Here is a 14059-nt window from a genome sequence, read left to right as displayed (position 1 = left end):
TTACAGAGTAGAGTAAAAACTGGTAAAGGAAAAAAAGGATGGCTGCGATTGCATACTATGTATGCATGCCGAGCCGCCGAGCAACGGTCTTACCCCATACTCGCTCCGCCCTCCCATCTCCATTTTCTTCTTCGCTTCAACACGACTGACTTACTCCCCCTCTCGCCCAACGTTATAACATCGATCGCCCGACTGAGTATTCCGTGAAACCTAAGCGACGTATTTCTCCCTTCATCATTTGCGAATTACAACCCTTCGTATGTGGCGGGACCTGCGGGKGTCGGCCCGATGGCGACTGAAAGACCGGCTAACGGCCGACAAAACTCGATGACAGAGAATCATGACGATAATATGAGCGACACGAGTACCCCCGATCGCGATCAGGACGATAGGAATGACTACGGACAGACCGAAGAAGGCGCTCCCGGCAGAGGCCAGAATAGCAACGGCGCAACCGGTGCCGCTCAAGGGGAGGATGAGTCGGAAAAGCCAGCATGGACAGAATTGAAGACAAAGGCTGGAAAGGAAAGAAAACGACTGCCACTCGCATGTATTGCTTGTCGGAGGAAGAAGATCCGATGTTCTGGAGAAAAACCATCTTGCAAACATTGCCAAAAGTCGCGCATTCCTTGCGTGTACAAGGTCACGACGCGCAAGGCACAGCCTCGGACGGATTACATGGCGATGCTGGACAAGCGACTTAAGCGCATGGAGGAACGTGTCATCAAGATCATACCAGCCGGCGAAACGAGGGACATGCCTACAATAGGACGGAGTCAGGTTAAACCCACCCCCCCAGGCCAGACCTCAAAGCAGCCAAAGGCCGCCCAACAAAAGAAGCGCACGGCGGATGAAGCTTTTGCATCGAAGCTTGATGCTTGGGTAAACCCTAAGCAAGCTTCTGCCGCTGACCACCTTTTCCCGATGACTCGAGAAGCAAAGTCTCACGAAGGTACTGAGCTGTTGACTGAAGGCGCCGAATTTCTTCCTCCGATGGAAATACAAGAACATTTATCCGAAGTTTTCTTTGACTGCGTATATGGCCAATCGTATCTCCTGCTACATCGATCAAGCTTTATGCGACGCTTGCGAGCGGGCACGGTTCCTCCCGTTTTAATTTTAGCTGTTTGTGCTGTGTCTGCTCGATTCTCAACCCACCCGCAAATCAACACAGAGCCGGCCTTTCTCAGAGGTGAAAACTGGGCTAGACCGGCAGCTAGAATAGCTCTGAGTCGTCATGATGAGCCCAATATTACCATTCTGACCGTATTCCTTCTTCTCGGCCTTCATGAGTTCGGTACGTGCCATGGCGGACGAAGTTGGTCTTTCGGAGGGCAAGCCTTGAGGATGGCATACGCTTTGCAATTACATCAAGAAGTCGATCATGATCATCTTGGCAAAAAGAGCAAATTGTCAGACCTAAGTTTTACGGATAGAGAAATTCGAAGACGCACGATGTGGGCATCCTTCTTGATGGACAGGTACAATTCTTCCGGAAGCCAGCGCCCGCCTATCGGCAATGAGAAATTCATACAGATTCAGCTCCCAGTGAAGGAGTCTCACTTTTTAATGGAGATTCCTGGCCCGACTGAGGATTTGTATGGGGACGTACCCAACCCAGTTCCAAGGGGCCAAGGCCAGGTTTCTGATCCAAGAGCAAATATGGGTGTTTCTGCATACATAATCCGTGCGATTGTTGTGTGGGGTCATATTGTCGATTATCTGAATCTTGGAGGAAAGAAAAAGGAACTCGTTCCTTTATGGGATCCGAACTCAGGATATACAAGGCTCAGGCAAGAAATTGACAATTTTGCTTCATCTCTACCGAGCTCGCTTGTATTCAACCCTGAGAACTTGCAGATCCATGCTGCGGAGAGGATCGCCAACCAGTTCATCTTCCTCCATATTATCATACATCAAAATATGCTCTTTCTCAACCAATTCGCCATTCCCTTGACACCGGGAGGTAGGCCACCAAAGGGTATGCCAAAGTCGTTTTTGAGTGATGCAGGTCGAGCCGCTGTAGAGGCAGCGCATCATATTTCCATGCTGATAGATCAGGCAAGCGGCTACTCTTTGACGGTGCCATTTGCGGGATATTGTGCTTACTCGGCTAGCACAGTGCACATATGGGGAATCTTCTCCAAGAATGCGCAACTAGAAGCACGATCAAAGGAAAATTTGAGACACACATACCGCTATCTCAATAAAATGAAAAGATATTGGGGCATGTTCCACTACATGGTGGAAAGTGCCAAAGATCGATATCGCCAGTTCGCGGACGCAGCTATTCGAGGGCTGCCTGCACAGCAGAATGCGACGGAGGAGGCACCCTCGATGTTTCAATATGGAGACTGGTTTGACAAATATCCACACGGCGTGTCTAGTATGCACTGGGAGGGTCCAGAAGCCGACAAGAGGAGAGAAATCGGCGACGATGCAGTCATGGGACAGCGACCTGATCTGCAGAGTGTGGAGGATTTCTTTGCCAGCCTGTCTCCCAGCCAGTCGACCACTGAGCCGCGAAAACATCAGAGACTAGCAAGGAGGAGCTCGAAGCAAGTCTCAGCTCAGGCACCGTCGCAGCCATCTGCGGACATCAATCAGCAATCCATGACCTCCAGGCAACCACAGCAGCAGCAACAGCAGTTATCGCCTCTTGATAGTGCTGCTCCTATAGGAAGCACACCAACCACGGTCATGGATACTGAGCCCACATACCCCGACTTCAACAGCCAGAACCTGTTTGCAGCCCCTCCTCAAAACTTTGGTCTACCAGACTTTGACTATGGCATGATGCCGGACTTCCTGCCACAACTCGACAGACACTTCGTTCATGGCGCCTATACAGGCACAGACTTATCTAGTCTCGCCTCGGGCGAACTCAACTTCTTGGGAGCCCAGAACGACACCAACCAACTCGGCAACAACATTCCCGAAAACAACAATAATAACAACGCGACCAACAATAATAGTGTATCAACAGCGATATGGACAGATGCCTTTACGCCGTCAGGGACAGGCGAGTTTCATCAACCAAGTGCATGGTTTCTACCTTTTAATCTTGATCCTTTTTCGACGGGTATGCTGGGCGATAGTACTGCCAGTGCAGCAGAAGTGGGACATGCCGATATTTCTGGTGCGAGTAATGCCGCTGAGAGCATGAATGGTGCCAATGATTTATCGTATGGGTTTACTTAGTGAAAATGTATATATTGACTGCCTGTACTGTATCCATTGGATTTTTCTTTTCGGATCAATGAAAGAAATTCGAAATGTCCACCTAGTGCCTACACCCAGCAATCCTCCTCGATGACACGAGAGAAAAGGGATCTCTACCTCACTTATGATACTCTATCAGCTCATAGGAAGGTAACAGATGGACTCTGAGTCTACCACTGACATACGAACGTCGAAATCTTTTCTTCTTGTTGATGGAGCGATGTAGACAAGGTAACGACCTGAGTTCATAACAGTATGGTCGCTTTCTGCTTTTCTAGTATCCTCTCATCCTACACCTTATCATCCTAAGCATAATGTATTAGCATCCTGCAAAAGTAATCGATAATATAATTATTTCATCTACTGTTCTGTTTCAATGCAATTTTTGGCATAGAATATATTGCATATTTTCGTTGGCTTTTACATGAACAAGCATCATTGGTCTAGTGGTAGAATTCATCGTTGCCATCGATGAGGCCCGTGTTCGATTCACGGATGATGCATTGCATATATTTTTTCCAATTTTCTCCTCCACAATATCTATTTATTTTGGTTTCCCTGTTTTTGTGTACCCTTTGAGATAGTGAATCATAGACGTCATGGAATTGTAGCTGTTATACATAGCATTTCAAGCACCGGAATAGCATATAATTGGAAGACAAAGAGAATAAAATGTCAAGCACAGCGTAAAAAGAACAACAATCAATCGTTCCACTCTTCATCCAACTGGTCTATTAAGCGATTCTCAGCATCGACGTCCCCTCGACCGCCTCGGTCACCTCGTCGGCCACCGATGGCACCAATTAGGCCACTTTGGCCGTTGGCGCGCGAATAGCCTGCTGAGGAGGGAGACCCCTTTCTCGTGAAGCAGCGGGTTAAAGAGGAGAAGATGATGATGGCGAAGTCCTACGACCCGAGATTAGCCTGATATTCTGATTAAGAACGATACCGGAAGAATCTTACCTTGAAGAACCCGAGCAAATCCGACCACATGCTATAATTGGGGCATTGTCTCCAACCACGTTGGTGCATCACTGAACGCTGATATGCGCAACCTCCGACGAGATATACAACGATAGCGATCAGAGCGCTGGCGCAAATCAGTCAATCGAGAACGACCGAAGAAATCAGGAGAACTTACATCACACCAAAGACACCGGCAGGCCCAAGCCCACCCTCTGGAGCCGCAGCCACACCACCACAAGCCGCAAAGCTTCTTACTTCGAAAAAGTACGTGCACGAATCCATCGTACCAACAAAAGAAACCGTGGCCTGGGACGCAGCAGCTTCCCGGTCACAGAGGAACGACATGATTGTCGACTTCCGCCTGGTCGTCTTACTATCACTTGCCGCGGTGGTAGCAACGGCGGTTTTTCGGTTCTTGTAGGTTTGTGCTGCGGCGTAATCGTCGTTGTCGTCATCGTCGTCTGAATAATATCTCGAGTTGAGGTAGGAGGCATCGGAGCTCGGACAGGGTGATCCATTGGTATAGTTTAATACGAGTCGTTTGCCTCGAAATATAGGTTCGGAGTTTTGCTCCCTGGAAAATCGTCAATTAGCTAGCCTGGTCATCCGTAAATCATAGGCAAGTACCAACCCGAGAGAATAAACCTTCCCCTTCTGCTCATAGTAGGCACTGACATTCTGCCATCTCGCCTTATCTACCCCCACAACATCCACCACACTCTCAATGACCGGCGCACATATATTTATTGTAAAATTCGTTCCATAATCATGTCCCCGAGCTTCCCAGCTTTCATCTCGGTCGTTCTTGTGTACTTTCCTGCCATCCTTCAATTCCGGCGGCGATAGGGAGATTGTGCTTAGATCGAAGAATGCGCCTGTCGTTACGGACTGGACGGTGCAGGGGGGATTCACATCTTTCTTAGGCGTGTCTGAAGCTGCCTCGATGGTCTGTGAGAAGGGCAGGAGAAGGAGGACATTAAAGGTGGCCAGTAGGGTTGGCCGCGTCAGCATCTTCATGGCTGATTATCTGCGTTGATTGCAGATGGTCGGTATAGCGTTGGATTCGGTTGAGAATCGAATAGTAATCAAGTCTGGTAATGAGCGATGTTATCCGGATGGTTCACTGACTGTTGCAGCATGAACCCTGGTAGAGATGAGGTTGACTGACGTGAGACCTGATACAGCCAGGAACACAAGGCACCAGTCTGGCGTTTCACTGGCCCTCGGCGTCTCAATGCGGAGTTGGAGATGGCCCTAGCCTGCTTCAGGTAAGGCGCCCTTAGCTTTTATGAAAGTGACGAAAGCACCAACGATAAAAAACATTTGCGATAGCTCCTACTGCTCCACGATCTAGTCAATCACAATTCATTGTCAACTGCGGCGTACTAGAATACAATTCCATCGTGGCGCAGTCCTCGATCCCGATGCAACCAAACCCATACGAGCTATACGCAACCCTCGATCGCATCGTCTTATACGGAACGTGGCGTGCCGAGCTCTAGATCGCGTATTTAAGGGCTTGAGCGATCGCCGCAAGCCCTTAATCTTTGGCGCCCCACGCACTTCTCCTGTTCTTTTCAACAGTTGAAGTAAGAGATATTGCTCTGGATTATTAGGACTGATTCGACTGCCGACGATATTCACAATGGGACCCAAGAAAGGACCAAAAGCTACTGTGCCTGTACAGATCGCTCCGGAGAAAAGGGGCTATGAATTCGGTGGACCGTTCGTCGTTACATCCCGATTTATCTTTTGGATATGTACTGATCAGTGAACAGACTAGGAGCTACAGGAATTGTTTTCGGTCTACCTATCCTCGTCTACTGCTTCGCCTTCTTCTGCAATGACGTCTCCGGCTGTCCCGCGCCGTCTCTCCTTCACCCGTCAACGTTGACCTGGGATAAATTGAAAAGTGAAATTGGTTGGCCTGAGAATGGAATCATTGGTCTTTATGATACAGAGGTGACGCTGTGGGTTTTGTCATATTATGCCCTTCTCCTCTTTCTGCAGATCTTCCTCCCCGGCGAGGAGGTGGAAGGAGTCGAATTAGCATGCGGTGGACGACACAAGTACAAATTCAACAGTAAGATTATCCTTTTCAGGAGGACAAGAATCAGGGGCTGATAAAAATCAAGCATTCCGCTCTACCATGTTGATTCTAGGTGGCCTAGCCGCGGGAACCTTTGTTTACGGAGCTGAATTCGCTGTTTGGACTTTCCTCTGGGACAATTACGTGCAGGTGCTTACCGCAAATCTTCTCATTACCATCGTCATCTCAGTCTGGGTATATGCTCGAAGCTTCTCCATCCCGGAGCCTGGACGACCAAACCCCGACCTCCGCGAATTGGCACCTGGTGGCTGGACCGGCAATGTCATTTATGACTTCTTCATTGGCCGGGAACTCAACTCTCGTGTGACTTTGCCTGTACCATTTGTCAGTGAAACAGCCCGAACGATTGACATCGGTGTCTTTTGCGAGATGAGACCAGGTCTTATTGGCTATATCATCCTCAACCTATCGAATGTCGCGCGCCAGTACCGCACCCACGGCTACGTTACTGATTCGATCATTTTGATTACTATTGCGCAATCTTTCTATGTCTTGGATAGTTCTTACATGGAACCTGCCATTCTTACCACCATGGATATCATCATGGATGGCTTTGGTTTTATGCTCTGCTTCGGTGACCTCGTATGGGTCCCATTCTTGTATTCGACTCAGACAAGATACCTCGCAATCTTCCCGGTTAAAATGGGTCTTCAGGGCATTGCACTCTCTCTTGCCGTTGTTGGCTTGGGGTATTACATATTCCGCAGCGCGAATAACGAGAAAAACCGCTTCCGAACAGACCCCAACGATCCGCGCATCAAACACCTCAAATACATGGAGACAAAATCTGGATCCAAATTACTCATCTCTGGCTGGTGGGGAACTGCGCGTCATATCAACTACCTCGGTGACTGGCTCATGTCTTGGGCTTATTGTCTTCCTACTGGGTTCGCTGGCTATACCATTATCGAAGCTATCAACTCAACTACGGGAGAGCTAGAGAAGCATGCCGTGCAGACACCTGAATCTCGAGGTTGGGGTTCCATCTTTACGTACTTTTACATCCTCTACTTTGGTATTCTGCTCATTCACCGCGAAGGACGAGATGAGGAGAAGTGCCATCGTAAGTACGGAAAGGATTGGGAAAAGTATACTTCATTGGTGCGCAGTAAGATTATCCCGGGTATCTACTAGATGCCACTGGACTTTCAAAAGTTTATTCTCTTTTGATTTGCATAATGTCATAAACGGCTAGGGGTAAATGGGGATCACGGAGCAAGGTTGATGTATGTACATGTTATAGACATATTTAATTTTAATATCAAAAATCAAATTTTCCTGACCACTGTTATTTCAAAATCAATCATTCACAGTAATCTCCCACGTTCTAAGATCATCCCGAATGTCAAATTCTGATACCTCATGACTAGCTTTGGAACTCTTCCAAGCCTTTTCTTTGGTATCCTGAAACGAGCTCTCGAGACTACCCCGTCCACTCATCGTACTATCTGTATCTCTCAAATCCGTTCTTGATCGACTACTCAATGCACTTTTCGGTCGTTTGTTATCCGATCGACTCTCTTGAACTGTTGTCCGAGAACCAGTGTCGCTTATATTACCGTCATCATCATCCGCGCGCTCTGATCGGGCTCCTGACCGTGTAGCAGATCGGACGCCGCGACCGCCAGCGAATAGGTCTTCGATTAATTGGTCTGGGAGAAGCTCGTCGCTTTGTGCGGTCCAGGATGCGGCTAATGTGCGACGGTACATGTCTTGCAAATCGCCGGTTTCGCGGCTGACATTGATTGAGGGTAGGCTGCCTGGTTCCTCGGTTTCGCCGTGTTCGTGTGGTAGGATGCCAGCTATGCCACCGAATACCATGGCCGATTTTAAGGGAGGTCTGCGTAATCTTAGCAATGACTCTTCAAACCCTTCCAGGTAAATGGGATGAGGTGCTGACGTGATATAATTCTTATCCCCTTCAACCTGCCGCATCAATATGCCCACTTTGAGCGTACTATTGATCTTACTATCCTGCATCAAATATCTCCTTACAATGCCATTGTCGTCCTCACTTCGATCAACATACTCCGCAAGATTGAGCTTGATATTGCCCAGCGTTATACGATCCCCTCGACTTCCGGAGGAGAACTCTTGAAATATCTCGAATGAAATGTCACATTCCTGAAGCATGTGGTTTCGATCTATTGTGAGTTTGACGGGTAACTCTTTCTCATAGTCCCATGAGGCACGATGATCTTGGATTACGGCTCGATCTGTATGGCCGCGGTGCTCGGCGGCTATGGAGGATGGGAGATGCCATTTCACATATGACGTCCCGGCAACCAGTGGGATGTTATTGAGATCGAGTATCTAAAATGATTGTTAGTCTAGATATATGAAAGAATGGGTGTAGGTCCTACTCTTAGTTTGAGCTCGAATTTGGTCTATTTTCTACTTATTAGTTCGAGGCCAAGTGTATTTAACATGGACATCTCCGCTCACTCTTCTGTTCTTCGGCACTATTGTGTGTAAGCGCACTTCTAAAAAAAACGACAAAGATGTGGAGGTCCCTACCAAAAGCCTGCATTTTTAGTTTTATTCAGTAGTTCAATGTCTTTTAAAATTCTATGACTTGTTACTATGTAGAGCAACAATGAATGGAAATGTGACGCAAAGGGAGATGATAATGAAGGCGGTATGGCTGTTGTGCCTGAATGGAGCGGCAGAAAAGCAAAGACGTCAGTTCTCCACCACACTATTTTTTGGCTTTACACACCCGCTCAAACAATCACATTACATGAACATTAAAGAGGACTTCACAGAGAATACAGAACATACGATGAGCAGGCTACCATCCCCTCCATCTGAGGAGGAAAACGCCCGACGCCAGTCTCGCGCCTTCGAACCCGTCCCACTCGACTCCTCCATACGCACAACACCTATTCATGAACAACTCCCAGAGATTCGCGTCCCCCAAAACGACACGGTACCATCCACACACTACCACCCAGTCACATGCGAATTACTCAACATCGAAGAGATCCAACCTCATCTCCAGCATCTACGCAAAGAGCACCCGTCGAAAACGGCCATGCTCAAAGCGCAGGAGGACGCCGTGAAAGAGATCAGGCAGAAATTGGATGAGAAAGACAAGAAGAGAGATGCGGCTCAGAAGGCGCTGGATGCAAAGGCTAAGGAGTGGGAGGTGGAGTACAAAGTCTTAACGAAGTATCAGGCTTCGAAGAGCTAGATGCCTACGCTTCGATCCTTCTTTCACAGCACTATTCTATGGGCTGCTTGGAATTATTCTACAACGATCTCGATCATGTTTTTGTGCATGTGATTGAACGGTCGCATCACAAATAGCAGTACTTCAGACTGTGTCAAGGATGTCGTGATAACGCGCGAAGTCTCACGAGGACCAGCCAACCCTCGGTATGATACAATATCATGATCAATGAGTCTGCGACGAACCACATCAAAAGGATCAACTGAGCTGCATGAACGGTACGTCACGAAAAATTCAGCTGCCTAATTCCAGCGTACGTCTACAACCACAAAGAGAATCGCATGTGCAATTTGACTCTTTCACCGACCCACAAGCTCATCCATTTCCCAATGACAGCATAGCTTGAAAGAGCTCGTCTTTACTCGTGTCCTGTATGGGTTAGATATAGTAGACTCTCGTTCCCACAGATAAGGATCGCAATCACATGTCAGAGACGCGACGAATACCAGCCAGTAGTCAGGAACGGTCCATACTATGCTCTACAACTATGAATGTGGATAGAGGGATCGACACTTGAGTCAACACTCGCAAGCTCGCAGCCGTACAGGCCCAGTGAATTATTGTTGATTCGGCCGTAGCCTACTAGCTAGAACAGATTTTCGGGAGTCGACTCGGTCTTCGGGAGTCGATTGAACTAACTTGTTTCTGCCTACGGATTAGAAGGAGATATAAAGAGATTCGATGAACGACTTGGTGTAAATAATCTAGAAATCAATTTTGCTATTCAGGATAGACTAAATATCTATTTTTTCCTCCCTCGCATTCGCTCATTCTTGTCACGTCATTGTGTACTCTTGATGGCAATGGACACGCTAAAATCGGACCGAAGGCATGATGCGGTCCAAGGCGAGGTAAGCTCCGGCCAGCTGCCGAGCTGCCTTGTTTTCTTTTCATACAAGTCAAGCTCTCCTATCCCACTTCTACAATGCATCTACCAGATACTGATTACTTTGAAGACGATGGAAAAGATGTTCGATATATACAACCTCATAGGAATTTATATAAGTATGTATATGTGCCATTCACATTATATCATTATGCATATTAACAAAACAATGTTCCAAATAGGACATTGCAGGATATCATAAATCCGCAAAAACAGAGACGAAACATCCATGGATGCCGGAACAAAAAACTCAAACGTCATTTATGGGTTTTCTCAATGTGCTTTTCATACGAGCATTGGTCTTTCATAATCATCGACGCATGTCATGAACTTCTCACGAGGGTTGTATGTCGTGGGAAGAAAGAAAGAAAAAAAAAACAATCAAAACCACCAGGATAATGCAATCAAGGATATGTTAACCTTCCCAAACTCCTTCTTACAAAGCGTTTATAAGACTGCTCAACAATGGCAGAAGCTAAAAGATGGTCAGCAAACATTTATTCAAGAAGTTATGGTTGACGAAGGGGAAATCTTACCTGGTAGACATCACCAATCAGCGAGCCCGTTTCGTTGACGAATGTAGGCGTCAAGAGGTTGTCAGCGTTGATTAGCAAGCCGCCGACCTGGGCCAAGAGATCTGGTGTGATGACTGGAGCGACTTCAGTGATGAGGCCACGAGTGTCATTGACAAACGTGGGTGTAAGAAGGTTGCTGGCATTGGTGAGGAGATATTCGATATCGTCGATGTTATCCTTGCTCAACAACGGCTTGACGAGAGTCAAGATCGGGCCGACTTCGCTGAGCAGAGGAGCTGCATCACCAATCAAGCCACTGGTCTCGTTGACGAATGTTGGTGTCAACAAGTTGCTGGCGTTGGTCAACAGCCATCCGAGCTCTTCAATATAGTCGGGTGTGATCAATGGCGAAACGGTTGAAAGGATGGGTCCAACCTCGTCGATAAGATCCCTGGTCTCGTTGATGAACTTGGGTGTCAACAGACTTACAGCACCGCTGAGCAGACCCTCGAGTTCTGCGATGGTGGTATTGGTCAATAGTGGCTTGACGAGKGTCAAGATCGGGCCGACTTCGCTGAGCAGAGGAGCAGCGTCTCCAATCAAACCGCTTGTCTCCGAGACGAAGCTTGGTGTCAACAGCTTTGTAGCGTTGGTGACCAAGTACTCAATATCTTGGGTGTTTTCAGGAGTGAGCAGACCGCTGGCGGTCGAAAGCAAGTTCTCAATTTCTTGAGTGTTGGAAGTACTCAACAAGCTGCCCGCATTGGTCAACAGAGTCTCAATGTTGTCGATACTCTTAGTGGTCAACAAAGGTGCGGCGGCTGCGAGAACAGGGCCAAGATCGCCGAGAAGTGGTGCAACATCGCCGATCAAGCTCTTGGTCTCGTTGACAAAGTCAGGTGTCAGCAGGCTATTGGCATTAGACAACAATGCTTCAATCTCCTTAGTGTTATCGGCAGTCAACAAGCTGTTGGCGTTAGACAACAGTGCTTCAATCTCCTTGGTATTATCAGCAGTCAACAAAGTATTGGCGTTGGTGAGCAGTGACTCGATGGCCTTAGTATTATCAGGTGTCAACAAGCCGTTGGCATTAGACAACAATGCTTCAATCTCCTTAGTGTTATCGGCAGTCAACAAGCTGTTGGCGTTAGACAACAATGCTTCAATCTCCTTGGTATTATCAGCAGTCAACAACGTATTGGCGTTGGTGAGCAATGTCTCGATAGCCTGTGTGTTCTTAGTGGTCAACAGGCCATTGGCATTTACGAGGAGACTCTCCAGTTCAGAGATGGTCTCGTTGCTCAAGAGCGGTTTGAGATCATCCAAAATTGGTGCGACATCAGTGATAAGAGACTGGGTATCCTTGACGAATTCTGGCGTCAACAAATCATTAGCATTAGTGAGCAATGATCCAATCGCCTTCGTGTTATCGGCCGTCAACAACGTGTTGGCGTTGGTGAGCAAGTCCTCGATAGCCTTAGTGTTCGAGGCGGTCAACAAGCCATTAGCGTTGGTGAGCAGATCCTCGAGTTCGGAAATAGTCTGGTTGCTCAATAGTGGCTTGAGATCATCCAAGATTGGTGCGACGTCCGTGATAAGGGCTTGAGTGTCCTTGACGAAGGTTGGCGTCAACAATGCGGCACCATTCGTCAATAGACTCTCGATGTTGGTGACAGTGTCTCCGGTCAACAAGGGACTCAATTCATCGATCAACGGCGAGACCTTGCTAATCAAGTTGCTTGTTTCGTTGACAAATGTTGGCGTCAAGAGCTGCTCAGCGGACGACAGCAAGCTTACGAGCGATGAAGCAGTGCCGTTGTTGACAAGTGTATGGACGACAGAGAGAACCTCTTTCGTCTGTTGAGTGGTTGGCGCATCAAGAAGGAGGGCAAGATTGTTGACGAAGGACTCGAGATTCTTCAAGAATGTCGGGCTAAGCAAGCCAGTGATACCGCTCAGATAGTTCTCGAGATCCGTGATCAGACTTCCTAAGCCACTCGAGGTGCTGCTGCTTCCACCCAACAAACCGCTGAGTAAACTTGCAAGGTCACCAGCACTGGCAGATGTTGTAGTGCTCGAAGAAGTGCTGGACGTGGTGCTTGAGGCGTCAGAGGCGCCGGTGGTGCCGGATGGTGAGGTCGTGGAAGTGGCGGCCGCTGCGACAGAGCTGGCGACGCCGGTAGCAGCATCAGATACGCTGCTGGCAGCCGCAGCCGGGGCAGTAGAAGCAGCTGCAGTGCTATCTGCTGCCGCAGGCACGGAAACAGAGACGATGGGGGTAGAAGTAGCTGAATCGGCGTTGGCGGCCCCTGTGTCTGAACCTGCGGCGGATGTGTCGGCGGCGGGGGCTGTAGTGGAAGCAGCAGCAGGTGCGGTTGATGCAACGGCTTCATTGGGCGCGTCTGCTGCTGCTGTGGTGGTGCTGGCTACGCTGGTCGAGACGATGCCAGCGGCAGCACCTTGGACAATGCCAGAGGATGAGCCATTTCCAGCCGGCGAACCAACAGCCAAGTTGGCCAGCGCTGCCGCTGTAGCAATTGTCGTAAAAACGCGCATTGTGATTGTTGAGGTTATCCACACGCGTACAAAGACCCTTTACTTTCAGCTGCCGCCTCCAATTGTCGAATTCGTCGAGTAAAAGACGAGCGGAGAGAACCAAAAAAAGACTCTAACCTGAGTCAAGCTAGGAATCTCTCCTTTTATGTCTCGGACATTAGCACAGCTCAGCTACAAGCAGGGAAATTAGCTTCATCTCTCCCCCAGATGCCCACATGGGGAGCTTTCTGGGGGCACCCTAGACCAGGCCGAGGGAGCCATTGACCCGCATCGCACATGTGATGGCCTTTGTTGATTTATCTCTCCTTCCTGAAGGAGTCTCCAGAATTATGGAGATGATGTCAACGCGCAAAAGCAAACTTTGAGCTTAGCGGCAGCAATGGGCCCTCAAATTTCCCCTCTCGGGCAGTATACACTATTATCCGCCATATGCATAGCGCAACTCTGCTATCACAGAGTTTTTGGTAAGATCAACAGTACCGCAGACTCTAACTGGGCTGTTGTTTCAACTAGTGCGCAGCCCGGTTCTTGCTAGGCTGGCCTAGTTCCGAGGTATGGGGAATTGGGCACAT

The 14059-nt window shown here is 48.4% G+C and overlaps 6 protein-coding genes across 6 annotated transcripts; 3 read left to right on the top strand and 3 right to left on the bottom strand.

Moving 5' to 3' along the window:
• Nucleotides 1-288: 288 nt before the first annotated feature.
• BHQ10_000371 (uncharacterized protein) lies at nucleotides 289-3201 on the top strand (the record flags this gene model as incomplete). The annotated part of the gene is made up of 1 exon (XM_040875996.1): nucleotides 289-3201. One exon carries the CDS (start codon nucleotides 289-291, stop codon nucleotides 3199-3201), a length of 2913 nt encoding a protein of 970 aa, XP_040728876.1.
• A 723-nt stretch (nucleotides 3202-3924) lies between these two features.
• On the bottom strand, nucleotides 3925-5205 carry BHQ10_000370 (uncharacterized protein; the record flags this gene model as incomplete). Its single annotated transcript, XM_040875985.1, has 4 exons — nucleotides 3925-4128; nucleotides 4186-4312; nucleotides 4364-4762; nucleotides 4820-5205. The coding sequence occupies 4 exons, from the start codon at nucleotides 5203-5205 to the stop codon at nucleotides 3925-3927; spliced, it is 1116 nt and encodes a 371-aa protein (XP_040728875.1).
• A 628-nt stretch (nucleotides 5206-5833) lies between these two features.
• BHQ10_000369 (uncharacterized protein) lies at nucleotides 5834-7432 on the top strand (the record flags this gene model as incomplete). Its single annotated transcript, XM_040875973.1, has 3 exons — nucleotides 5834-5913; nucleotides 5967-6271; nucleotides 6351-7432. The coding sequence occupies 3 exons, from the start codon at nucleotides 5834-5836 to the stop codon at nucleotides 7430-7432; spliced, it is 1467 nt and encodes a 488-aa protein (XP_040728874.1).
• Nucleotides 7433-7597: 165 nt separating this feature from the next.
• Nucleotides 7598-8828, bottom strand: BHQ10_000368 (uncharacterized protein; the record flags this gene model as incomplete). The annotated part of the gene is made up of 4 exons (XM_040875962.1): nucleotides 7598-8611; nucleotides 8662-8685; nucleotides 8744-8760; nucleotides 8816-8828. 4 exons carry the CDS (start codon nucleotides 8826-8828, stop codon nucleotides 7598-7600), a joined length of 1068 nt encoding a protein of 355 aa, XP_040728873.1.
• A 252-nt stretch (nucleotides 8829-9080) lies between these two features.
• BHQ10_000367 (uncharacterized protein) lies at nucleotides 9081-9491 on the top strand (the record flags this gene model as incomplete). Its single annotated transcript, XM_040875951.1, has 1 exon — nucleotides 9081-9491. One exon carries the CDS (start codon nucleotides 9081-9083, stop codon nucleotides 9489-9491), a length of 411 nt encoding a protein of 136 aa, XP_040728872.1.
• Nucleotides 9492-10852: 1361 nt separating this feature from the next.
• On the bottom strand, nucleotides 10853-13487 carry BHQ10_000366 (uncharacterized protein; the record flags this gene model as incomplete). The annotated part of the gene is made up of 2 exons (XM_040875940.1): nucleotides 10853-10891; nucleotides 10953-13487. 2 exons carry the CDS (start codon nucleotides 13485-13487, stop codon nucleotides 10853-10855), a joined length of 2574 nt encoding a protein of 857 aa, XP_040728871.1.
• Nucleotides 13488-14059: the final 572 nt, after the last annotated feature.

The sequence above is a fragment of the Talaromyces amestolkiae genome (genome assembly GCF_001896365.1).
Source record: "Talaromyces amestolkiae strain CIB chromosome Unknown scaffold1.1, whole genome shotgun sequence".
NCBI lineage: Eukaryota > Fungi > Ascomycota > Eurotiomycetes > Eurotiales > Trichocomaceae > Talaromyces > Talaromyces amestolkiae.
The sequence above is the reverse complement of the archived record's forward strand: the minus strand, read 5'-3'. Positions and strand labels throughout refer to the sequence as shown.